The sequence below is a fragment of the Apus apus genome, chromosome 8, assembly GCF_020740795.1.
Source record: "Apus apus isolate bApuApu2 chromosome 8, bApuApu2.pri.cur, whole genome shotgun sequence".
In the NCBI taxonomy this organism is placed as follows: Eukaryota; Metazoa; Chordata; class Aves; order Apodiformes; family Apodidae; genus Apus; species Apus apus.
Genome location: NC_067289.1, coordinates 23,286,424 through 23,311,093, shown reverse-complemented (window position 1 = coordinate 23,311,093; position 24,670 = coordinate 23,286,424). Strand labels below are relative to the sequence as shown.

The window sequence follows — 24,670 nt, the reverse complement described above, 5'->3', positions numbered from 1 at the left end:
TCTTTTTGTTTTGTTTTGTTTTTTTTTTGTTTTTGTTCACCTGGCTTCTTCCATCAGTTAGCATTTCCCTCTCTTGATTTCCTTTCCCTTACTCATATACATTCTACCAAATACTAAATTATTTCCATCCAGGCTTCTTATTCCCACTCACAAATTTAAGGTAGCAATGTCACAATTATTTTATTTCAGCTCATGAAGCAGCTGTATCTTTTCATCCTTCTCCTTTCCCCAAAACATATCAAGGGAGGCTCTTGGCCAGGTTCTGGGCACAGCAGGGAACCACGTCCAGAACAGGCTCTTCCCCCTGCCTCTCTTGCGAGAATAGGAAATTCCATCCAAGATATTTCCCTCTCGGCTTTTACAGGGTCAGGCAAGGGCAGCATAGCCCTACAAAAACCCACCTCAAAGAGATTCACTTTATCATTTCTGTAATGTTTGTTTGTGTGTCTCTGCCTCCAACCACACGCACAGAGAGTCCATCTTGCTCAGTCTCAGGACTGATGGTTTTGATCCTGAAGCCTTTGGCCATAGTGTCAGAGCTCACCCTTTCCTACAGAGCCCTCCCAGTGTCATATTCAAGGCAAACCTTTGCATTATAGTTTCAGGTTTTGGTTTTATGTCTCATTCAATTGCTCCTACAATATTTGGACCTTTCCTTAATAGGTGTTCTCATCTCATGTTTGATCTGTTGTAGAAAACAAAATCTGTATGGACAGAATTGCATCTGCTATGCATATGGAAAGTAAAAAGACACCTTACTGTAATTTTGTAATACTTGTGATAATATTAACCCAATCTAAACAATTTATATCCCAGACCTATTTTCAAAAGATGACTGAATCAAATACTCCTGGTTTTAATTCTGAAATTCAATGACAGCTTGTCAGCTTGCAAGCCAGGGAGAGATGACTGCCAAACGTGAGTCTCTAGTTACTGATTTTTTCCATGATGCACTATTTCCAAATAGATTGGGGTGAAAAAAAAAAAGCATGTTTCCATTACTGCTGCTGAATATAACAATATGTATGCGCCCCGGAAGCATGATGAGTCACTTGTAAGAACCCAAAACCCAAAAGTGAAGGTGGAGAATAGGAACAAGTTTCCTAAAAGCTGACCTTTTATTTTTTTGTTCACGACTATGATTTCCACATTGTTTTTCGTGTGAAAGGCAGTGAGGGTGAGAATGCATCTGCCCTTTTGGGTCAAAATGAAAGCTTTGCTTTTCCCTAACATGAGAAGGGAAGAGTTTCCTTTATGTATATCTTTTTTGATTTTTACAAACCTCTTTCATGCCTTACTTTTACCTCATACCCAGAAATCTTCTGTTCTGGATTCTTGACCTGATCCAGTCAAATGACTAGATAAGGTGACAAATTACTTATTTTAGGTAAACCTGAGGCACCAGAAGCAGCAGCTGCAGGGAAATCCTTGTCTTGGTCTCGTTGAGCAACAGCTCAGGTGCATCTGGAGACCCTGTGAGGACTAGCACAGGTCTCAGCTGAACAGATCAAACCCAGGCACCTTCCTCTGTCCATGTGAACATGGGCTAATATTGGGAAAAAATACAAACCACAGGAAATTTCTTACCATGAAATGGCTTAGTGGTATGTAAAACTTCCCATTAGAAAATTTTTACACAGTCTGTAACATCTGTGAAGACTCTGAAATAGTATTAGAAAGTTAAAAGTGGTTGAAGTTTGCTTTCTTTCCCCCTCCCAGTATCTTCGTTCCCTTCCATACATGAAGTGTATAAGGTCCCCACTAGGTCTGCTGTCTGGTCTCTCTATGAGGCTATTTTTTTTGTTCTCACTGCTCTCAAACTACTGTCTATAAACATGTTGTGATAAGTCAGTAACAAAAGCACTGAAATTTATTGTATGTCTGCCAGTGGAACATGAGGGAAATGCAATAATAACCAGGCAAAGTGCTTTAGTGGGACAATCAAAGCCTCACAAATTCCCCTAAAACATAGGAGGAAATATTTCAAAGGCTTCACTTTATAGAAAAACCTGCAAAAGATTTGTTTCACTAGTTGTAAAACTGGCAGTCAGACAAGTTTTGCCAGTTGCCTTTTATCAGAAACATTTTTCACAAAGCCTGAAAAAATATTGTCTTTCTGTGTCTCGCTCCATTCTTATTTGAGTTTCTGTCTCATCTGATTTGTCTGTCTCCTTGTCACTTTACGTCACTCGTGTCCTAAGAACGCAGTTACCAAATCTAATGAATAAAGTAATGCAAAAGGCATAACCTAGCAACCACTGCTTTAGGATGCCATGTGTTTTTTCATGAGAAATAAAACTTCCTTTTCATAGAGTTAGCAGAGCATTCTGCTGCTTATGATGGATAGTGCCTGTTAGTGTCACTTCCTTACTTTCCAAAGCTTTCTGAAGAGTAACCAAAGTGCAGCAGAGAAATAAATTTTAAAAGTGTCTAAAAAGAGAAATTTAACTTCTTTAGCCAGGGATGTCACTTAAAACAAAGTGTGCCAGAAAGTATTCAGGAGAAGGCCACTGAAAACTACCTTAATATTGTTAAAATGAACTTTGCTTATACACAAACATAATCATACTGAGCCTGATCCAGCCCCTTCCATAGAATATCACACTGTTGTTTCCTGCTGAATGCAATTTGGCCACACCTCGTTGCCTGTCTAATTTTTATGATGTCTGGAATTTTATCGGATGATTTTAAGGCTAACAATTGATCTGCCAGTGTTCTTAAATGCAAGAATCATTTAAGGAGACCCTAGGGCAGGGTAAATGGAGGAATTTTAAATCAAAGTGTAAATCAAGAGCATCAATTTTGGAATCTGCTCGTTCCTGTAACCTGAATATCTTATAATATTTGATTTATTTAGATAGCACCAGTAATAACCTGCTTTCTTTCCTGGCTGGTAGAAAAGAGATTTTTTTGAAGGTGTGATGAAAATGTTGTTCTTTCAAGGCTCAAATACATGCAAATGAAGTATTTTATGAAATCATTCTAATAGCAATAGGAACTACTGGGGTAGTTGGTCAACCTTATTTCATATCAAAAGTTCAGTCATTGACAACTGTAGTGATAATGAAACAGCAGAAGGGTTCAAGTGGTGAAAAAGGAATACCACACCTGGAAGCTTTTCTCTCCCAGTCCCTGGAATTTTTTGGCAGTTTAGGAACAGTTACATTCCTGTTCACCCTAAGGGACATGAGTGCCCATTTCAAGACTGACTCCACACTGTTCAGCCAGGATATCCCTGCCTACCCACTTTTTCCCTCAGTACATTGAATCCAACTTTAAAGCGAAAAGGTTATTGGAAGATCTGCCAGCAAGCTTCAGACACCAGCACACTGGGGCTACTGGGAACGTGCAGGGAGGGCAGGAACTGGTTTCACATCCCATGGAGTAAAAGTTTGGTTATTGGAGTGATGCACTTCTAAGCTGTGATTCAGAGTATGGTAATTTTGTCCACATGTAATACATCCTTGAAAAATTCTAACAGACCATTTGTACCACTGATTACTTGGATCTGCTCTGGAAATAAATCATAAGCATATTTCTGATGGGGAAGAGATGCTGTGAGTGTGTAACTGGAGGGTAAGTTACCCACAGTGCCAGTCTGCTCAGCCACAGCTCCATGGTGGGTCCTGACCTGTGTCCTGTGCTCTATCCACGAGCATCAGGCTTAGCCTTAGCTAGAAATAATCCAAATGATCCTTGGTATCCTATCAGGAATCTTATGGGCATCCCAGTCCAGCTTTTTTTTTTCTTCTTTTTTTTTCATTCTTTTCTCTTCTTCAGACTATGTGATATGAAGTAAAATTTATGTAGGCAAATAAAGCAGAAAGTGATGAGCAGCCTGTCCCAATGTGCAGTAACAGAAGGTAGTTCCAGGTTCTAGAGGTTCCTCAGCCTTTGAATCCTGTTCTGGATAATGACTCTGCAGGGAATCTCATGAGTGAAGAGCAATGGCTTGTTGTCAAAGACACCTATTTCAGGGTCTTCACAGATGTTACAGACTGTGTAAAAATATAGCAGATTCCTTAAAAATGACACTATTCTCTTGGGTGCCAAAGAGACATCTTGGTGTATTACACCAGCATCAAACTTCAAGCCTCACAGATGAAATGTCTATTCCCATCTCCTGCTGAATCATCTACATTCCCCATTCATATTCAACAACAGAAAGTCTTTATCCCTGTTAATTTCCCAACAAAAACGGCCACTTATCCCTGATACTTATTTTTAGCAAGGACCTGAAATAAGAAGTGCATAGAGGCTTGGAACATTGCATGCCCTATTGATGGGGGTGGTGGTCGAGTGGGAAACCCTTGGGCTGGCTGACAGTCTCCTTTTGTTTACTGAGAAATGTAGAAGTCAAGAATTTAATATACACTCTTGGGTTCCTCTGAAGGAGTCACCTCTCTTTTTCTCCCCAATATCTTTTCTGTTGTTCTTACACAACATTTCTGATATTTCTAAGGAGCAGAAAATGCTATTACCAGGCATACCTTTGACTTTTCATAGAATTGTTTTTATTATTTATGCTCGTGTGATGATGAAAACCAGAGATCATTAGGACCAATGTGTAGGCTTGAAGACCCCTTGTGAGAAACAGCTGTGCACGCAGTGAGCTCAGCCACCTCTTGGTCCTTCCCAACCAAAGAATACCAGAAGAAAACTCATTTCCTTCAATTTTTGTTGACTCTACCCTATATCCATTCCTCTGCAGGCTGCTCTTCCCCTCCCCTGTGTTTTTGTACTTCTGCACATTAGAATATTAGGTCAAACGCCCTCACTAAAAATTGTGCTGTGCTATATTTCTGAGTTTCATCTTTCTGCTTAATTTTCTCCTCATCTACTGGAGACATCAATGAGAAACTAATTTTCCCCTCAGATGTTTGCCCTTTGATCACACCAGAGTTTACTATAAAGATGATGTCAAATGGGGCTTCCCCAGTTCATTATAAATATTTACTGTGAGCTCCTAAGTGCCAGGAAAATCAGGATCACTTCTTGCTTTTGGAGATGTTAATGATTTCATTATTTCATTATTATGGAAAATCTGTTATGGAGCCTTAGGAGTCTGTGTTCTGGATGATGAGGGGAGTGTCACATAATCTGGTCCTCTACTGGTACATAAATTCCATTATTGTATATTTTACCCTAACAATGATGGGTTTGATACTTGTGAAGGAAGTAGAGAGAAGGATTATTTGCTGTTTGCTGTAGAAACCAGTTGAAATTCAATCTGTAGACTAACCTAATTACAGGGCAAATGATAATCAGACTAGATGACAGGTCTGTTTTCTAAAAACTTAAATGTGAATATACTGTGTATTGTCTAATTTTAGCTAGCTACAGTGACAGGGACAGTGTGCTGTACTTTGCATAGCAGGTAATAGAAATTTTATATATATTTATATAGAGATAAAAGTAGAATATATCTTTATATGTTTATATTTAACATATATAAGTCAGTATTTGAAATGTAAATATATTTTATCTAATGTATAATAAATTTAAAATATTTTATATACTTCTATAGATATCAAATAGAGATTATATATACTTTTAATATATAAGTAATCCAGTGGAAACCAATAGTTCACAAAAATGTAATTTTTTTTATTTTTTTTTTTTTTTTTCAAAATCTGTGTAGAGAAATTTTTTCTACTAAGAACTAGTTCTGTTTAATGGAAAGATCCACTATCTCTAGTGTAAGATCCTGATTGCAAACTCCTGTGGGGCAGGTTGCAAAGCTGCAGCATGTAATGAGGAGCCTTTCCTCAGCTTGCTCTCCTCTCAGCCCCTAATGGCACCAGCGGAGTTGTCATAGAGTGTCTTCCTGATGCAGGAACTGTTACCAAGAGCTACCTGACCTCATTGTGCAGACTTCATCTTGGCTATCTATGAGTCAGATGCATTTTTAGCATTGATAAATCAACTGCACAGCTCAATTCCAGAAGGTGCACCCCTGCTGAGTGCTTATCTCTGTGCTACAGTCTTTTACACCAAATTCATATGGAGTGGTGTCACCAGGTTCTGAGGAAAGAGGGAAGCAGGAAGAGCTCATAGATTAAATTTTAGATTAAATTTTACAAGAATAAGAACTGTATTAAAACATAATGCATTGATGAGAACAACTATCTGTATGGTAATTTCCTGAGGTTTAATATGCTCATCACAGGCTCCAACAGGTAAAGTGGATAGAACTTGTTAATGTGATTAATATTGCTACGTAGGAAGGCAAACAATCAATCACGCCTAGTGATAAGCAAATCTGTTAAAAAAAAAGGATGCACATAAAACTAAGCCATTAGTCACCTTGGAATGGATGTGAAGGGACAGCAAGGGGGCTGGGCAGTGGGTTGGTGAGGAGGTGAGGCTGATCATAGAGCCATGGTCACACCACGGCCAAGGCAAAGAGCGTCTGCTTTGGGTGAGTTCCCAGGGATTATCAGGTTGAACTAGAGGGGATGGGTGACACCTGTAACTAGGACTCTTTGGGAACAACAATGTTTAATTCCAAAAGTTCCACCAAGGTGTTACAAATCACAGTTTTTAAGAAGAGGTATAGTTATTGTTTAAGGAGTTAAAAATATATATTATAGTGAAAGCCTCGAGACTAAGGCTTTGCTTTACTTAGCCAAAAAAAGGATTAAGGGTTATTTGAATGAAGCCTAGAATAATCTCTACATGGAAGACAAATAATAATATAAACCTTAGAAATTGTCAAACAAAATATAGCACCTGGAAAATGTAGAAGTAGAATAGACAAATTCAGACCAGGCACCAAAATTCCTTTTATAGCTGTAACCATTTTAAGTGTAAACAAGCTTTAGAAGAACCTACCAACATTTGTTCTGGATTTTCCATCACTGGAAATATTCAGGTCCCACCTGAGTTTTGTGTTATGTACAAGGTTTTATGGACTAAATGAGCCCAGTGATCTCCTCTGATTTCTAATCTGTTAAGAAAAATAAACAGATCCTGTTCCAACATTGATTTCAGCCTTTACAAACCTATGTATTCCTCACAAGTTAGGAAAAGTTCACAATGGAAGTAAAATTAAGACAGGATTTAAAAAATTATGTTAATTAGTGGCATTTAAAGTGTGAATTAAGTACTCAATTGTATGCTCTCACTGATACGGATTTATATATGTATAATTTTCTCTTGAGAGAGCACAAACTGAGCTTACGAGAAGATAAGATACCTGCCCACCCCAGCAGCCTTGAGACTAATCACACTTGCCCCTGGTAGTGGCTGTTTTTCTCACAGCACTGAAATATTTCCCTTCCATACTGAATATTGCACTGAGAGCCCCACAGCCCTGCTGAGCAGAGCAAGGGCTGCCTCATTACTCTTGGACTCCAGCTAAACAGACTGAACAAGGGGTTGTATTTAATCCATTTCAAACATCCAAGTGAAATATGCTTATTTGCTTCTTACCTAGGCTAGGACATATTTCACTTAAAGGTGAGTCTAATGGAAATAGCAAGTGATTTGTCATCAGCTTCAGTGGAACCCAGGATTATACTTACAGTACACATGGGGAGACAGGCTTTCTGAAAAGAGCATCCTGCTATCTTCTTCACTTCATCATGGGAGCTTAATGCACGTCCATATTACACACCTGCATGTTCTGAGCCAATTACTTCTTAAAGGAAATTGGGCTTTTTTGCACCTACTTCTACTGTTGGGAATCTTGCCCAGAACTTGAAATATTTTGTTTCTAAAACTTGAAGCCATTGCATGCAACACCATGGCAAAAAAAACTGGTTTGTTTTAATGGCTGGGCACACGTTGTTTTCTTAAGTTCATCCAATACAATGAGCTCCACATCAGTTTATTTTACTGAAATGGTGTTTCTGTCAGAACTAAAACAGGGATTCTGGATAGCTGAACAATTAATCCTTCCTCATCATTCTCATCATGCTTCAAATCACCACCAACACAGTTAATCTTTTTCTCCCTGTGAAACAAGAAACATCCAAGCAATGAAATAAACTTCCAGGGTAAACTTACCCAGTTTTTGCAAAAGTTGCCCAATATCTCATCATGGACCTGCTTAGGGTTTCTTCAGCTTTGGTGTAATTCACTTTTCTTTCTAGGGGCAACCCAAACACAAACTCGATCTCGTAACCATGCATGACTCCCATCCACTCTGGCCAAGGGAGCTTTGAGGACCGATGTTCAAAGAAATAAAAGAACACGTTGTGCCCTGGTTGTGCAAATTTTTTGGTGAATTCCATCGTGGGACATATTATATTGTAGTCACCAATAACATCATCCATGGCATCACGATAATGTTCTGGCTTTTGTTCATTTTCCCAATCTGTGTACTGAAAAATGATCGATTCTATTGCAAGCTGGCTTGCCTGTGGGAAGGCCACAGTTAAAGCTTCTTCAAACTGTGTTTTATTGATCAAGCCATCACCATCCTTGCTGAAGCCAGGGACTCCATATGCTAGAAATGCTGATCCCTCATCCTTATTAACACCGACTAAGATCTGTGTTTGTTTGAAAAGGCCATTCTCAATCAACGTTTCTGGCATGTCAGAGAGAAAATCCCCATCCACAGCTGGACAAAAATAGACTCGTAAAAGAGAGTCATGTGTTAGAGCAAAAATTTCAGTCTCCAGTAAGTCCTTTGGGTCCTTGTCTTGCAGGCAGAGAATCAGCTCCTTCTCATTGCTGGTGGGACACTGGAGCTGTTTAGCTAAAGCCATTGTTCTGTTCCTGGCTTCAGATGCTGTTATGGCAGCCCAGGGGGCATTTGCAGATCCACTTTGCATGATGGCCCTTGTGAATAAAGGATGGCTTTTAGGAGAAAGGATATGGTAGCTGACAGAAGCTGAGCCAGCACTCTCTCCAAATATAGTCACACTTTTTGGATTGCCTCCAAATGCTGCTATGTTCTCCTGGACCCACTGAAGTGCCAATCTTTGATCAAACAAACCTACATTTCCAGGAGCTTCCTGGTTTCCTGGCAAAGCCAAAAATCCTAAAGCAGCAACCCGGTAGTTCATGGAAACTACAATGACTCTTTCTACCCTGGCCAGAAATTTCCCATCGTAGACTGGTAGGGAAGTTGACCCAGTCTCAAAGCCACCACCATATATCCACACCATGACAGTTGCATTCTTGGGTTTGGGAGAAGGAACCCATACATTCAGATATAAGCAGTCTTCACTTAGGTTAGTTTTTGGGTTCCACATCTCTGTTCCAGGAAATCCCGGGTAAGTTGTATCTAGAAGCTGGTAACAAGAGTTTGCATGTCTTGTGGCATCCCAAACATCTGACCACTCTTCACGAGGTTCTGGTTTTTGAAATCTCAGTCTACCAATGGGTGGCTGTCCATAAGGGATACCAAGGAAGGCTGTGACAGTTCCCCCCAGTACCTGCAGGTTTGTCCCTCTGACTCTGCCTTTCTTGGTTGCAATGATGTTATCTTCAGGCATTACCTTCCTGATGAACATATAGAGGAGAAGAAGCCACATAAGAAACCTGGTATAGAGACTTGTACCATTTGTCCAAATCATGATACCTGAAACACAGAAAAAAGAAATTCAGAATAACAGTTGCAATGTGTTAGTTTCACAGCCAAAACTGTTTATTCAAAAAAGGGTGTAGGTCATCCTGAGGGCACTGAAAATAAGATGGTGCTGCTGCACAAAACTCAGTGCTCTTTAACCATCAGTTCTTTTTAGTTGTGTTGCAAAGACTGTGTTTAGTATTTTGTGTTGGGCACAGTGCTTCAGAAAAACTGTCACTAAAACACCACGGAACTGAAGAAGCCAGATCAGGGAAGATGAAGTCACGTAAGCAGACTGACTACTTCAGTTAGCAGATGACTTAACCACTTGCATTTCCACCAGCACGATAAGCAGGACATTTTATGATCTGTGACAGAAAATGCCATTCTCCTCTAGCCATTATTCTGTTAGAGGTTACCTTGGCAATCTGTGTTTGCAAATCAATACAAAGTGAGAGGCACAGATTTTTTTTCCCCCCCACACATTAACATGTATTGCATCAACACTGAAGAGGAGCTTGAAGCCAGGTTTTAATCCAGGTCCATAAGCTTTGAGCTATGTACTCATGTCACAGGAGATGCCTGGGCTGAAGCAAACCACTGAGGTGGCATCGCTGTAAACTCCACGCACTGCGTGGTTGCTCTGTCCTGCTTGTGTGTCTTAAGATCTGAAGCTGCTTTAACAAGTGAAGTTCATGAAGTGCCTCTGAACTGTCAGTTTGTCAGCTCCTGTGGGTGACTGCCTGCAGAGCTACACCAAGATGTAGCTCTTTCAAGATCTCTTTTCTCTAAAGCAACTTAACCGAGTTCACAACCATCATAGCCTTGACATGTAGTCATTCCTCTGCTCCTTAGAATGAGCAGGACAATGCTCAAAAGCCAAGGATTTTTTAATCTATGTAGGTAGTGCCTAATAATTTAAGAATGGTCTGGTCTTTGCTTCCTGAGAACTTTTCAAAGTGAAATATATTAAAGGTAAGGGTACAGATGCTGATTATGTACCACATTCAAGCATACTCACAGTCCTAGTTACCCCAACCCTTGCAAAAGCTCTAAAAACCACAGTATCTTCCCCTTGAAACTGAAAAGCCAGAAAGAAGACTATTTGCATAAGCCCATTTCTGTGGCTTACATATTTGAAAATGCTCAACAAAGCTTCCTTCTATTTTTTTCTGGTTGCCCTGTTGTACATAGTGTACTCTGGCCACTTTAAACAGGCCATTCTTTGTTAATGAGAAGCACTTGTGTCCTTAAAAGGACTGAGGCTAATTTCTGTGGAGAGTACAGCTGGGGCCTCATCTCAGCTCTCTGGCCTGTTTGTGTGCTCTTGGAAACCAACTCAGAAAAGGCAGGGGGGGAAAAAAGGAAGACTTTGCACAAGGAGGTTCCTAACTTTTGAGATAGCACCAAAGGAGCAAGGAAGAATCTTCAGGCAGTATTTTTAGCATTCATGTAAATAGATAGATAAATATTAGATATCTTTAATATTGATGCTCTTGTGTTTTTATTAAAAAAAAAAAAAAAGACAAGGTGGTGACAGGGGGCAATAGACTTCAGAGTTGCTCTGACACTCCACCCAGCCTTCAGCTTGATTTCTAAAAACCTTCAAATGCCCCCAGGTGTGCTGAACCTCCGAGGTGTCAGTAGTCAATCTGGAGGACTTGCATGATCCAGCAGCTCCCAAGGATCTGGGGTAAGCCTGCAGTGCCTGCATAGACACATCATTTAGTGACATTTAGCCCTTTGTATGCTAGTCATTTTTATTATTTTTTTTTTCCCCAGTCATTCTTGTAATAAAATCTTGTAAGAGTCACCTAAGAAAAGGCATGTAAAGATCAGCTTAGGGATAAATTGCCCTGGTTGGCTGTGAGAAATGTTAGTACTGGGTGTCTAGTTGGGAATGTCTGCACCCAGTGCACAGCACTGAGAGATGGGAGAAGGAATTTCTCTGAAGTCTGTTGTTCCACTGACACTTTCTTTTTTCACACACTCACTTCTAACATCCCACCCAGGACCAAACCACAACAAGCTGGAAATATTAAGAGATTTCAAACATCATCATTATGAAGAAGAGAAAATGACACTAGGAAAAGCAAGAGATGTTCAAGGACTTAAAGCTTTTAATACCTAAATAGTAACTAAAATTAATTCCTTACTGCACTTTTCTGTTAATTGAAAAGGAATAGAATGGGAGGAAAACAATGTAGCATTGCAAAACACAAAAGTATGACTTTTGACCCTAAGAAGTTTTAGGCAAGAATCTTAGGAATAAAAAACCTAACCAAAAAATTAGTTCTGTACCTTTTTAATTAGCTCTGCAAAAGAACAGGTGGCATTTTAAAGAAACTTGAAAAAAACAAAAGTTGTGTATGGCTGAATAAGAAGACTCTCTGGTTATTCTGCTAATAGTAAGAAAAGTAGCAAGTGACAGAGAATGATTATTACACCTTGAATGTACAGCAAATATTAATTTTATTAAGGTTTTTAATGTTGCATTAAAACAAACTCAACCACGTAAAGCACACTGAGCAAAACAAACATTACTAGATTATTACTATGAGAGTAAAGGGTCAGAAGACTGTTTTAGCTCATCAACCTTAACTGAGCAGAGATAGATCATAGAATGTATTTGCATACTTTAAAAAGCTGCTTCTGTAGTAGTTCCCTCCAGCAAAAGTTTTTTGTTCTTATTCAGCAAGGGAACGTAATTTGTTTCAATGACTGTTTCCTCTCCTTGCAAACCTTTACCCAGCCAAAAAAAGCTATACACAGGACTATATAATCAGAATTTAAACAGAAAAGATGGTTGAATTAATAAGTAATTTCCAGTTTGGCTTAATTTACTTAGCCCTGGATCCCTTGCATTGCACCGAGGTCTGACACACACGCCTGCTCACTCCTTGCGTTTGCAGAGCAGAGGGAGTTTTCCCAAGAGAGCAGCAAATGGGCAGAGCACAACTCCTTAAAAGATCCCAATCCCCCTGCAAATCAAGCTGTGCTGTAAATCACCCCATCAGAGAGAGAGGTGCAAAGAGAGAATCACTTACCCGACTTCTAGTACAAGAGCTACAAAGTTTTTAGGAGTCGGGATCTTTGAGTACTCCAGGGAAAATGCAGTGTGCAGCTGCTGCCTGAAGCCCGTGGGTTGGACAGCCCTGACACCGTAATGGACTGTGTGTGACACAAGGCTCGCGAGAGCTGGCAGCAGCAGCTGCTCCAGCAGCAGCAGCTCCATCAGCAGCAGCTGCTCCATCCGCAGGAGAAGCTCCAGCTGCAGCAGCTCCAGCAGCAGCAGCAGCTCCATCGCGGCAGCCACTCCTTGCTGCCTGACATCTGCCCAGGGGCTCAAGCATCCTGCTTCAAGTGCCATAGGGAGAAACTTCTTCTGAGAAAAGCCAGGCCTGAGCTTTTCATAGGAAAGGGAAGGTGCAGTGATTTGTTCCTAGCATGGGGCAACAGTTATATAACCTAGAAAGACAAGCTGAATTTCCTTATGAGGAAAGGCTGAGAGAGACCTGGGGCTTTTCAGGCTAGGGAGGAGAAGTCTTAGAGGGGACCTAATTAATGTCTATAAACACTTGAGGGCTAGACATCAAGAAGGCAGGGACAAGCTCTTTGCACTTGTACCCTGTGACAGGACGAGGGGCAATGGACTCAAACTCGAGCATAAGAAGAAGTTCCACCTCAACATGAGGAAGAGCTTCTTTACTGTGAGGGTGACAGAGCCCTGGGACAGGCTGCCCGGGGAGGTTGTGGAGCCTCCTTCTCTGGAGACTTTCAAGACCCACCTGGATGCCTTTCTGAGTGATCTGCCCTAGTTTTCTTGGTCCTGCTCTGGCAGGGGGGTTGGACTCAATGATCTTCGGAGGCCCCTTGCAACCCCTGACATTCTCTGTTTCTGTGATTCTGTGATTATAAAGATGATGAAATCCTGCCTCTCTTTCCTTAATCTTCCTTATAGCACTGGTCTCACCTGCACTTTTTTGGTGTTGTTCAGCTTGAGGTTACAGCAGTTTTAAAGTACCTCAAACTTTTCACTGTAGGATAAGTAGTTATTTTTGCTTTTAAGCAGCTATAGCAGATAACACAGGAGTGTCCCCTGCACAGACATGTCAACAACTGGTGAGGAGCAGCTCTGCTGCTTGACTCTTGGCCATCTGTAGGCTATGGCAGAAATCTGCATTGTCCTCTTCTGATGTTAGGGTTGAATAGTACCTGTGTGGTGTCACATGCTGTTTTCCCTCTCCTTTTAGGCCTTGAACCAGAAACCACTCATGCTCCTTGGTACACCTGATACCCTCTTTTTGCCTGTACCTCTGGAGTGTTGATTCCACCAGAATTCAGCATGCCAGGTACAAAACCAGCCCAAGCCACAGGTCAGAGCTGTCAGTTGCAGCATCACTGGGGACATGTCCTGCAACATGAGGGGGGCATTTAAATTATGAACATGTTGAGGTACGAATAAAGGCAGAATAGAGGAGGGTGGAGAAGGTAAGGGAATTCCATATGCTGCCCTTAGAAATCATCTTGTCAAGCTCACATCTCTGAGCCCCCATGTGAAACCAGAAGGCCACCCCTGGGAGGCATCTGCTCTCCAGCTCTGCTCTGAAGAAAGCAACTTTTTCTCAGTTGGATTTTTTTTCCAACCAGGAGCCTTTTCTTCCCCTGTTAGAGGTGAAGACAATTACTTTCCCTCTGTTTAATAATCAAACTACAGCTTTGTTTCAATTACACAAAAGCAATATTTGGTGATGCATGGAATGGGAATAAAGCAGAAATAAAAAGTTAAGTGTGAGGTTTATAGACCTTAACATGGAGACTACAAATGATTGTTAAAAGCTAACATGTGAAATAGTGTTTTAATAGGGAGAAGCTGAAGAAAGCAAGGCCATTTAGTTTCTCCCAGTAATTTTACAGTCTACCTTTAGGATCAGACTTCCCATAGTTATATTGGAGAGAATGTGTCCTGGTCTAAACCTAAACCAGCATATAAATCCCAATGTGTAAGTGTCCAAAAGAGCTGCTAGTTGGGAATGCGGGATTCCCAGAGATGGTTATTGTAAATAGAGATATTTAATAAAATAGGATTAATTCGGGATCAACTCTAGTGCAACTCTTGCTGATCAAAACTTCTAAAGTGCATTTTCCTGCAGGAAACATTCAGTTGTGCTCTTTAAATTAAGGCAGTTTCCAATGTTCTCTGATTTGAGCATTCAGTGACTTTTTCTAATGCTCCTTCAACCCGTGTGGGAACCCAGCCAGGTGACACACATTTGCTTCATTTCTGTGACATCAGAGGAATGAATCACAAGCCCCAAACCTTGTTAGAGGCCACTTTTAAAGAAAGTATGTCTGATGCTTATGGCAAACCATGGTATTCTCAGCCCTCACCACTGCCTTGAGCAGCATTGAGACAGCAGGGGACTCAAACACTGTTATTTCTGTCTTCACATGTTTTCCAGCACCAGCCTTGTCCCACATCTGCTGTCACTACCGCTCCAGTCTTCTGGACCCTCTCTGCTCCCCTTGCGGTGTCTGAGGCAGCTGGAGCAGCCTCCAGCTCAGAGCCAGACACAGCTACTGGGTGCAAAACGTGGAGCATTTCTGTGGGCTCTGACAAGGTGACCCTGGGAGAAGGGAATCAAATGTCTCAGGCTGTTCCTTGGGCAGTAGGAAGCACTGAAATCAGCCGTGGGGTTACCTGGATGTCTTCAGGGAAGGGGGGAATTAGGACAGACTGTTAATACTGTTGTACTTCTAGACTATTATACTTTAGTCTAATGCTAGACTATTATGCTGTACTTTTGAAAACTAAGCCCTCTTCTATAATTTTTTCCTTTAATTAAAAAATTAACATATAAATTAAAGTTTCGCAACTGTGTGCTGGGAGAGGAAACACTTACTTATTACTTAGCTTACTAAAAATACCTGTACAAAAATGAGAGATTGAAGACACTTAATGCCTTCAGTAATTCTGTGTAGAGTGGTCATTTTCTCAGTTTTCCTTTGGGAGCTTGAAAGGAAAGGAGGTACAAACCAGCAGATAAAACACTACGCATGCATATATATATATATATATATTTATGTGTGCATATAGGAGTACAAATATATATGTAAATATACTAGTACTTCTAAATATCTCTATCCATCTATCTACCCCTCTATAATGCTGGGGTTTTTTTGAGGTTAATGTAAATTTTTATTTAAGGCAAGGTTCTTAAAAATCTCCACCAAAGATAAAAGTGTCTCTTCATTATTTAACATGTACATTATAGAATAAGTGTCACATGGGCATAGGAATTTTGATATAAGAGATGTCTAAGTCTCTTAAGAAATGAAAGAAAAGGCCAGCTCTAGGAAAGTCTGACATTTAGTAGGCTAAGAGGCTTTACAGAATGTAAGCAATATGTGTTATAGAAATATCAAACATTTTTGTTATGATTTTGTTCATTATTAAACGGCCCTTCAGGATATTACCTAAGCACATGCAGATGTTTAAACTCATAAATATCTGAAATTATGCACGTTCTGGGTCATCTTCAGGATTTACCTAATAGAGATGAGAAACCTGTGGGAGATAAAACTGTGGAAAAAGATATATCTTGAGTATTTCTAGTGGAAAACAGGTGCTTCTTTCCCAAGGTGTCCTCTGAGCTTTCAAGGTTTACTTGCACGTGTAGATTCCAGTTCACCAGATTCAATCCTGCCCTTCCAACACATCTACAGCCTCAGAAACAGCACCTGAGCTCCTGTAGGGATAACTGGGCTGGAAAGCTTTGCAAATGTCACTTCACATAAAGGGTATCACACAGGAAGTGTGTGCGTGTGAGGAAACACCTACATGCTAATAGTATGTAAACGTAGGGAACATTCCTATTTTTTAATTGCTGAGAGGAAAATCAAAAGGCAAGTGACAGTTAACTCTGTGAAATGTCATTTGTATGAAAAGGTGGGGAGGTTTTGTTTAAACTCCAGCCTTGGTGAGCTCCCCTGGGGAGGTTTAGCCATTTCTGATCTCCAGCTGAATTTTCACACTGAGCATCTGTGTGACCTTGGCTCAGACCTCTGAGAAAACCACTACGTTGTGAGAAAAAGCTGTAAGGAAAATCAGTAAACCCAAGCTGTACAAGAGACAGAAGGTGAAGCTGCAGACAGGGGGGAGATTGCTGAGATGGGGACAGTTAGCAGCTTAAGGACTCAGGGGGGGAAACACAGCGAAGCCACAAGCTGTGAAATCTTCAGGTGAAAAAACAGGAAGACAAGAGCTCAGCAGCAGCAAGGAAATCCAAATGCTCAGCTTTGGCACTTGCATTCTTGTTATTCTACTGTGCATATTAGGAAATACATCATTGCCCTTTACTTTTGAGTGTATCCTCCTTGCAGAGCACCTTCTCATACCTGAATACAGTGGCCTCGACTGGTTATACCTGTCTCCTCTTTCTGTATTTCTTTTGCAAAGCTCCTGCTTGGTACTTAGTGCTCACTCCACCTCTGTACACCCCTCCGTGTAACCCAGGGACACCCTCATAAGGCTGGAGAGAGCTTCAGTGTTTCTAAGGGTGATTGTATCTGGTGGTCAGACTTCCCTGAGATTCAGTTCTTCAAAGAAACCTCACTCCAGAGAGCTTCTAGGACTAGCAGAAGTTCCCAACATAGGTCTGAAGAGTAATTTGATAATATTAGGAAAGGTGTCTTAGATATACACCATGAAAATGGAAACCAATTTATTAAGTATATAGAAGACACTGGCACTCACATAAGCCATTAAACGTGATTATATTCTCCTCTTATTGGTTCAGTTATGATCTGCTGTACCTTTCTCCTTATTACTCTAATTATAGGTTGGTATAATTTCCTCTTTATTAACAAAAATACAATCTGTACTTATATAGAATTCTTGGAGAAATCAGAGCCAATGAGAAAATGTAGCCGGTTAAAAGATAAAGGTACTATTACTATTGTTATTTCTTTTGAATGTTCAGTTACTCATAATTCATTATGGTACTATTTTGTCTTATATAGGGATGAGATTTAATAAAACAAAAAAATGATTCATCTATCCACAACATGTCTTGCAATGACATTATTATAGCCTGCTGCTTGGCTTGTAAGAAAACAGGCAAACTTGGGAGCATCACCAAAGAACTGAAATCCTGTGTGATCATGATAAAGCTAATGAAATTATAAGTTAGCTTTCACAGATTAATTAATTGAAAATATAACTTATTTCCATTTCTGTTCCTTTTTATTTCCTGTGGATAGTAAAGCAGATGTTTAGTTACTTGTTTAGATAGTAAAGCAAATTGCTTAAACTTCTGTAAAGGTACCTGAATAACCAAGCTTGGTTGCTGATAATCACCTACTGACAGCAGAGTGAAGCTCATAGCAATAATATGTCCTCTCACACCCAAAATCTGTGAATAACTAAGAATTAGTTATTCATTTGAATCTGTTAAGTAGAACTTGTATCTGGAAGGTGGGAACTCTTCCCTATTCCTAATTCTCCCAGTTCTTACTTTTTATTTCAGCCTCATCACTGCTCTGATCCTCCATCTTTCACTTTCTGCACCCACATCTCTAATGAAAAAGGCCACAGAGATGTTCAAGGGTTGAGATTGGGCCACTGTAGTTTTCAGCTTTCAATTCCATCCAGCATGTTGAAAATAGGAATGAAAGAATTAAGCCTTATGTCAGGACCTGCTGGGACCTGCGGGTGGGAAGCTGCAGCTGAAACAAGTTCAGTGTGCCCCAGTCCACTCTCCAATAAACAGGTCACAGCACTGCTGTGACTGTCACAGCTACGGATTTTAGTGGAAATAAGTAGGTGTTTGTCATCAGATAAAACTTCAGATCCACTGGTGCCCTGTCTTTGATCTGCATGGGTCTGAAGGACATGGGAGAGGAGGCTGGAGAGCTTATTGCATCCCACGTGCAACAAAGGCACCAGGCTGCAATGGCTTTGCTTGAGCAGGAGCAAGTCAGCATCCAGGTGGTCCACATCAGGTCACATGTTTTATTTTTCCTTGCCATGACTGCTTCAGGGCAACACTGAGAAAGACTCCAGGCTAATTCTTTCTTTATTTTCTTTAGTTCACAGCTGATTCAATCTCTTTGTCTATGTGCTTCAGGAAAGAAATATAACTCGGGGAAAAACAAATTACCCTCAAAGAGTTTGTATTTACTTAGTTACCACCTTGGCCACTGGGTCATGCCCAGGGACCACTACACTTATAAAAGCTCAGGCATTGCTGAGCACTGTTGTAGTCCCACCAGAGTAGCCAACTTCTCAAGCTGAGTGACTTCCTCACAGCAGGCCCCTTCGTTCGTGTAATCATGGAAACCTCATTATAAACATCTGTGCAAATTTTTCAGGAGGATGCCATGCTTGGTGGATCCCAGGTAATTCATCACACTGCCATCTGCTTGAAAAGCAGAGCTGTCAGGACAGGTGGCTTAGTGATAAAGTACAGTAGACTCCCTCAGGTCTTGCTATATATCTATATATGAAGTACATAACATTAACTTAAAGGTTATGTGATGTTCCAAATATGATGCCCAATATGAAGTTCAGGGATACAAGTCAAAATACTGAGAGCATTTTGAATCCCAACAGTGTCTTTAAATCATTAATCCTGTATACTTATTAGGAAACATTATTTTATAAAAGAGTTTGAAGAGTTCTTCATCAGTAACCTTCAGTAGTTTACTAACCATACGTTCTGCTCGTGATTATTCTGCCCTCTGCAGATTCCTGATGGATTAACCCACCCCACAAATTTATCTTTCTCCCTCTCACCTTTGTTTGCACCAAGGAGATCATACAAGCCTGAAACAACACTGACTTTTCCCAGTCCTCTTCCCCCTATCACATAGGAATATTTTAACCCTAAAACCAATCTCTAAGTGTATTTTTCCTTGGCAGGGGTTGCAGCAGGTTCAATAAGGGAAGGAAAAAGTCAGTTTAGTGGCAAAGAAATTGGCACCATGGACCTGGGCTGGGGAGAAGAGGCATTTTTAGGAACTTTGTGATTCCCTGCTCAATCTCTCACTTTTGCCTCAAGGCAGGTTCTGTCCAAATGCACAAAGACACTCCACAACCTGAAGGACTTTCTATTTAAGTTTTCAAACCCAGGGATACTGGGAAATTAAAGAAGTGCCCAAGATCATAAAGAAGACTGAACTGCATTCAGACACACAGAACTTTATAACACCATCCCTCTTGGTTTGTTTTAAATCCACAGTTTTATAGCTGCAGTGTGGTAGGTTTTCTCTCCGTGTGTTAATAAAAGCTGAAGATGTTTTTCATGGTAATCTTGAATAAAAGCACAATTTCCATCCATTTTCCAGAGTAAACAGAAGTCAACCCTGGGGATTCAGAGGCTGCATTTTCTAAAAGTCCCCACAGACAATAATCAAATTATGTTACTGCCCAGGGCAGTGGTGGAGTCACCATCCCTGGAGATGTTGGAAGATGTGTAGATGTGGTGCTGAGGGACATGGTTTAGAGGAGGACTTGGCAGTGCTGGTGTAACAGTTGGACTTGGTGATCTTAAAGGTCTTTTCCAACCAAAACAATTCTGTGATTCTCTGAATACTCCTGGTCTCCTGAACTGGTAAACATACCACAGAGAAGTAAAACCACTGTAGGGCAGTCTGCCCTGGAGCTGCCAGGGCCTTTTATTGGAGCCACCACCACAGCTGGGAATCTTTTGTGCACAATAATTAATCATAATAAAAGTTGTAATGAGGTTTCATCTGGAAATGGGATCAGAAGGCACAAGCGGAATATTTTGGCACAAAACCATATGTCTTCATTTTTTTCAAAGCAGGGAATCACTCTGCTTTGAAGAAAACCCACAGGTAGGCAGGCAAGTGAGATTTTTGTGGTTTGCCTTTCCTTGCCCATCCTGCAGCAGCACAGCTTTAATAGGCCACCAGCCTATTGCCCAGTGCTGCTGGAGGAAAAAGTTCAATGCTTCATGACTTGCTCAGTGAAAACATTAGAGTGATTTTAATTTTCATGTTCCTGCAAAAACATCCTATCACCCGGTGATGAAAACATGGAAGATTTTGGATGTTGCACAAAGAAGTGCAAGTGCCTGTGGTGCTGCCTTTCTGATTAACAGCACTTGTACTTACATCAAATATGAACTGTCCTCCCCAGTGAAAGGGCTTTTACCAGTGCTTAGGATTTAACCATGTGAAAAGTGAAGGGCAATTTGCTAACTCTCCTATGATGCCTTTTCTCTCCTCCTTCTTTTATTCCACTCCCCCACTTTTTAGCCAGCTATTCTCTGTGTTGCCAAAAGTGCAACAATGTTCTTACGTGCAAAGTGTAAAAAAGAGCTTTTCTAATAAATGTTAACAGCAGTCATAAAACAACAAAATAAAGTAACAGTAAGAAAAACAATCAATAAAAGTCTGTACAAGAATTAAGTATTGGTGCATGAAATAGGAAAAGGAACCAGAGTGCTTCAGAGAGAAACCTGGAAGCTATTTCGAGAGAGGATGGGTGAAGAGTAAAAATGTATCAAATGTGTCTGAGATAATTATACCAGAACAGACAGGAAACAAGATGTTTGACCCAAGGGAATGTAAGTGAACAGATCCAGCTCTTTTTGTGCTTCCCAAATCATTGCCCTTTTGGGCTTACAGGATCCCAGTGTCTCACCATGCAAATGATTTCAAGCTAATGCTGAGACAGATGTTCCAGTGATGAGTGCCTGGACAGCAAGGATTTAGTTTGTGCTAAGCACCTGATGCATGGGAAATGGGGATTCAGACTATGGGATCAGTCCAGAGCTTCTCCAAAACTGGGGGTGGGAGGAAGAAAAAGGAAAAAAAAAACACCAGAAATGAGCAGCCCTGCAGTGTGTCCACCACGGGATCCTCAGCATTGGCTCTTGTGTTGCTCTCCCCAGGCTGCCCCACCTGCTATTGCAGCCAGAGAGAGTCCGTGGGTTCCTCCCTGCCCCGATATGTGTTCCCAGACATGTCCAGCTCATCTCAGCAAACAAACCCAAAGACCATCTGGTTGGCAAGCAGAAAATGGGACCATGCATGCACAGTTTGTACCTAACAGCCTTGAGGGCTGAGCCAGAGTGAGTAGAAAAAAAGCATTTATTTTGGATGAACAAAAAGAGTCAATAGGATAAATATAAGCAGCTCCAAGCTCTGGTGTGTGGGCTTCAGTGTCTACTCTGCAGACTAAGAGCTTTTTACCCCTGAGCAGTGTGGGGTTAACATGGGGACAGCCCCTGCACTGGGCACTTGGAGGGGTTTTCAAGCTCTTCCTTTGGTATCTCTGGCACTCTGGAAGTGGAATAGCTGTGGGATGAGCTATCAAAGGGCTGTTCTACTGGCATCTTACTGTCCATCTAGTATGCTACACTTGAGCTAAAATGTGAGCTGGGAGCCCCAGGGCATATGGGCATTACGTGGAGCTTTTCCAGTTTAGCCATTTCTATTGCATACCCAGATTCAGCAGCAGAGGCTACAGAAATGCTTCCTGTGCCTTGATGGATATTTATTCAATAAGGTGACTGAAAGACAGATATATTCCCTCCTCCCTCCTCCCCCAAAGATCTTGAAGGGGGAAAATACAGTCTGCTAAAGACAACAATCTCACCTGAACAATGGGTGTGAGATTCTCCAAGCATAGTAAAACCCCAGATGTTTGCTGGAGGTGATAATGATGCTGCTGTGAATGCCCAATCCAGTGGAGACAGTCAGCACTTGACACAGCAAACCTCCAAAACCAACATTCATTTATGGATCTGTGACAGTTTAGAAACCAGTGTTCCCTCTGCCTCCTTACTGGGCTAAAAATCTGTAATAAAACCTCTTTAAATGTATTGTAGGGAGAGTTTACAGAGGGCAAACCTTTATCTCAGAAAGTTGTACTGAGTCTTCAGTCCATGGCTGGAGTTTCAGTCATGATCGGTACCTTTCATGTAGTGGGGTGTGCAAGGAGATCATGTGTGGACAGCCTTAGTGGAAAAAAAGCCTTTCAATTTAAGATAAGTGGTATCTGGTGGAAGGAGAAAGATGGGACAGATGCACTGCATCTGTCAGTGCACACAGCAAATACCCACCTACTGCTGAAGAACAGAGAAGTGTTTGTCTGCGATGGGCTCAGCCAGCAATGAAGCTTGGAGCTTTTGGCAAGAGCTGGCACCTCAAAGCAGTAAAAATCAGAGGTAGGCTGAGGGCAGGCAGTAAGAACAGGCTGTTCAGGTTTGGAGCTCAAACATCTGCCTGCTAGCTCCTTTTGTCCCCATGGCGCCTCAAAGTCCCATGCAATGAGCCTTATCTTGCCTCACATGAACCCATTTCCTATAAATCTTGTGGTGTGGCATACAGGAGAATGTCAGGACAAGGGGAGCTGTTAATGCCCGGATTTCAAGCACACTATACAACGTGTCTGGCATTGCTGTGGTGCTGTCAGCAGGAAGGGCCCTGATGCCATCATGATGCAGTAGGCCAGATCCTCCTGCAGTTATTAGCATGTCTGCCTCTGACAGGATGCCTGAGGAGCTTCTCCATGGGACAGCTGCTATGTTACATCATGCCAGCACACAGGATAGAGCTATTAATGGCTTTTAATGTGATACTCCATATCCTGACCATACATGCTATTGGGTGGCCCTTAATCTGTGGGTCATGGATATGGATACACCGGCCCCAACAGCTCTAAAGATGTATGGTGCCAAAATGTGCTGCCCACGTCTGCAGCACTAGGTAGCAAAACCATGGGGCAAAGACTCAAAAAAAGACTTAGTTCAAAGGAACATTATGAAATTCCAAGCCTGAGCATCCACAGATCCAGTGTATGTTAAAAGAGATCTGAGTTTTCATTTTCCAGGTGTCCACCTGTTCTTGGGTTAATGATTGACTGTTACAACCAGCTTTCCAAAAATATAACAAAAACCAAATGCGGCTTGTTTTCCTGGCAGACTGCTTGCATTGCTTCAATTTAGGAAGCAAACCATTCCACAATCATCACAGCCATGTAAATCAGCCAAATATGGTGTTTATTTTGTTGCTTTCCAAATTTCAGCTGACCTAAATAACGTAAGAGCAAACTTGGAGCAGTGAGAACACAGTTTGGTGGACAGGTGTGAGAACGCATTGGGTTTGTGCTACAGAAGTGTTGCTCCTCTGAGTGAAAGATGATCCACCCTCTGAATGACTCTGCATGCTGAGGCAGCGTTCACTTGGGTGGCACCAATGGCTCTGTGCAAACAACACAGACCCTCTCTGTGTTCCCATCATGCAGCATGAAAAAAGGAGAGCTCTCTCTTCTTCAAGCAGGAAAACTGGATACATCCTTATTCTCTGATTGGCAGGTGTCCCCAGGCAGTATTTTAATTTGTTGCTGACAAACTCTCTTTGCTAATATGGAAATAAGGAATAACTTCAGCCAGCAGGAGAGGAAGCAGAGGGGAGGACTGATCCTATCCTTGGTGGTCACTGCCTGTGCTGCCCCAGGCAGTTGTGGCAGTAGGGACTGATGGAGAGGTGTCAGCTCAACCCAGCTAGTTTGAGGGTCTCCATCCATTAATCAGCACTGTCTTGTACTTTGTGGGCAAAGCAAAAAGCAGTGCCTGAACTGATGAGTTGTAGCAGGTTATAAAATGAAACATTAAGCGGGTAGACCTGACATCCCTGCTCTCACCAATAATTTTTAGCAAGCTGAAAAATCTTCTGGAGTTTCTCCACTGTGAAAGGGGATGTGTGGGAAGCTGGCACAGAGGCATTTCATCTCAGATGCATTAGTTTTCTGTTCATAGTTTTGGCTAGCAGTGCCAGAACTGAACATGCTTCTGGCATATGCTCCAGTGGGATGCAGGGATGTGGGAACTGCACCCCGTGCTCCATTGGACTATGGGAAAAGGTTGTGAACAAGAAGATTTGATCTTTGATCATTTCATCCTCTGATGCAGCACTCAAGGAGAAGAAACGATTATTTCTTGTCTGTCTTTTCTCCCCATTCTACCTTTTTCTAAAGCTCTTTGTACAGTTTCTAAAAAATACTTTCACTGGTCTTTGGAGTGTTTTGTCCTGTTTATGTAACGACTTCTTTCCTCTATATAAACAAAAGTAGAATAACAAGTACTTTCATAAATTTCAGCACACTTTGCATTTCAT

General features: G+C 41.3%; 1 protein-coding gene across 2 annotated transcripts in view; it reads right to left on the bottom strand.

Annotated features, from left to right (window-relative positions):
• The window catches only part of BCHE (butyrylcholinesterase), a 52,250-nt gene that overhangs the window by 18,946 nt on the left and 8,634 nt on the right, over positions 1-24,670 (bottom strand). Inside the window, exons 1-2 of one of the 2 annotated variants that reach the window (XM_051626613.1) lie at positions 12,568-12,703; positions 8,011-9,532 (exon numbers count right to left, since the gene is read on the bottom strand). In XM_051626613.1, coding sequence (XP_051482573.1) covers positions 8,011-9,527 — 1,517 coding nt within the window. In that variant the 5' untranslated portion in view covers positions 9,528-9,532; positions 12,568-12,703. Of the gene's footprint in view, positions 1-8,010; positions 9,533-12,567; positions 12,704-24,670 lie in introns of those variants that run through there. The other variant, XM_051626612.1, reaches the window with a different exon arrangement.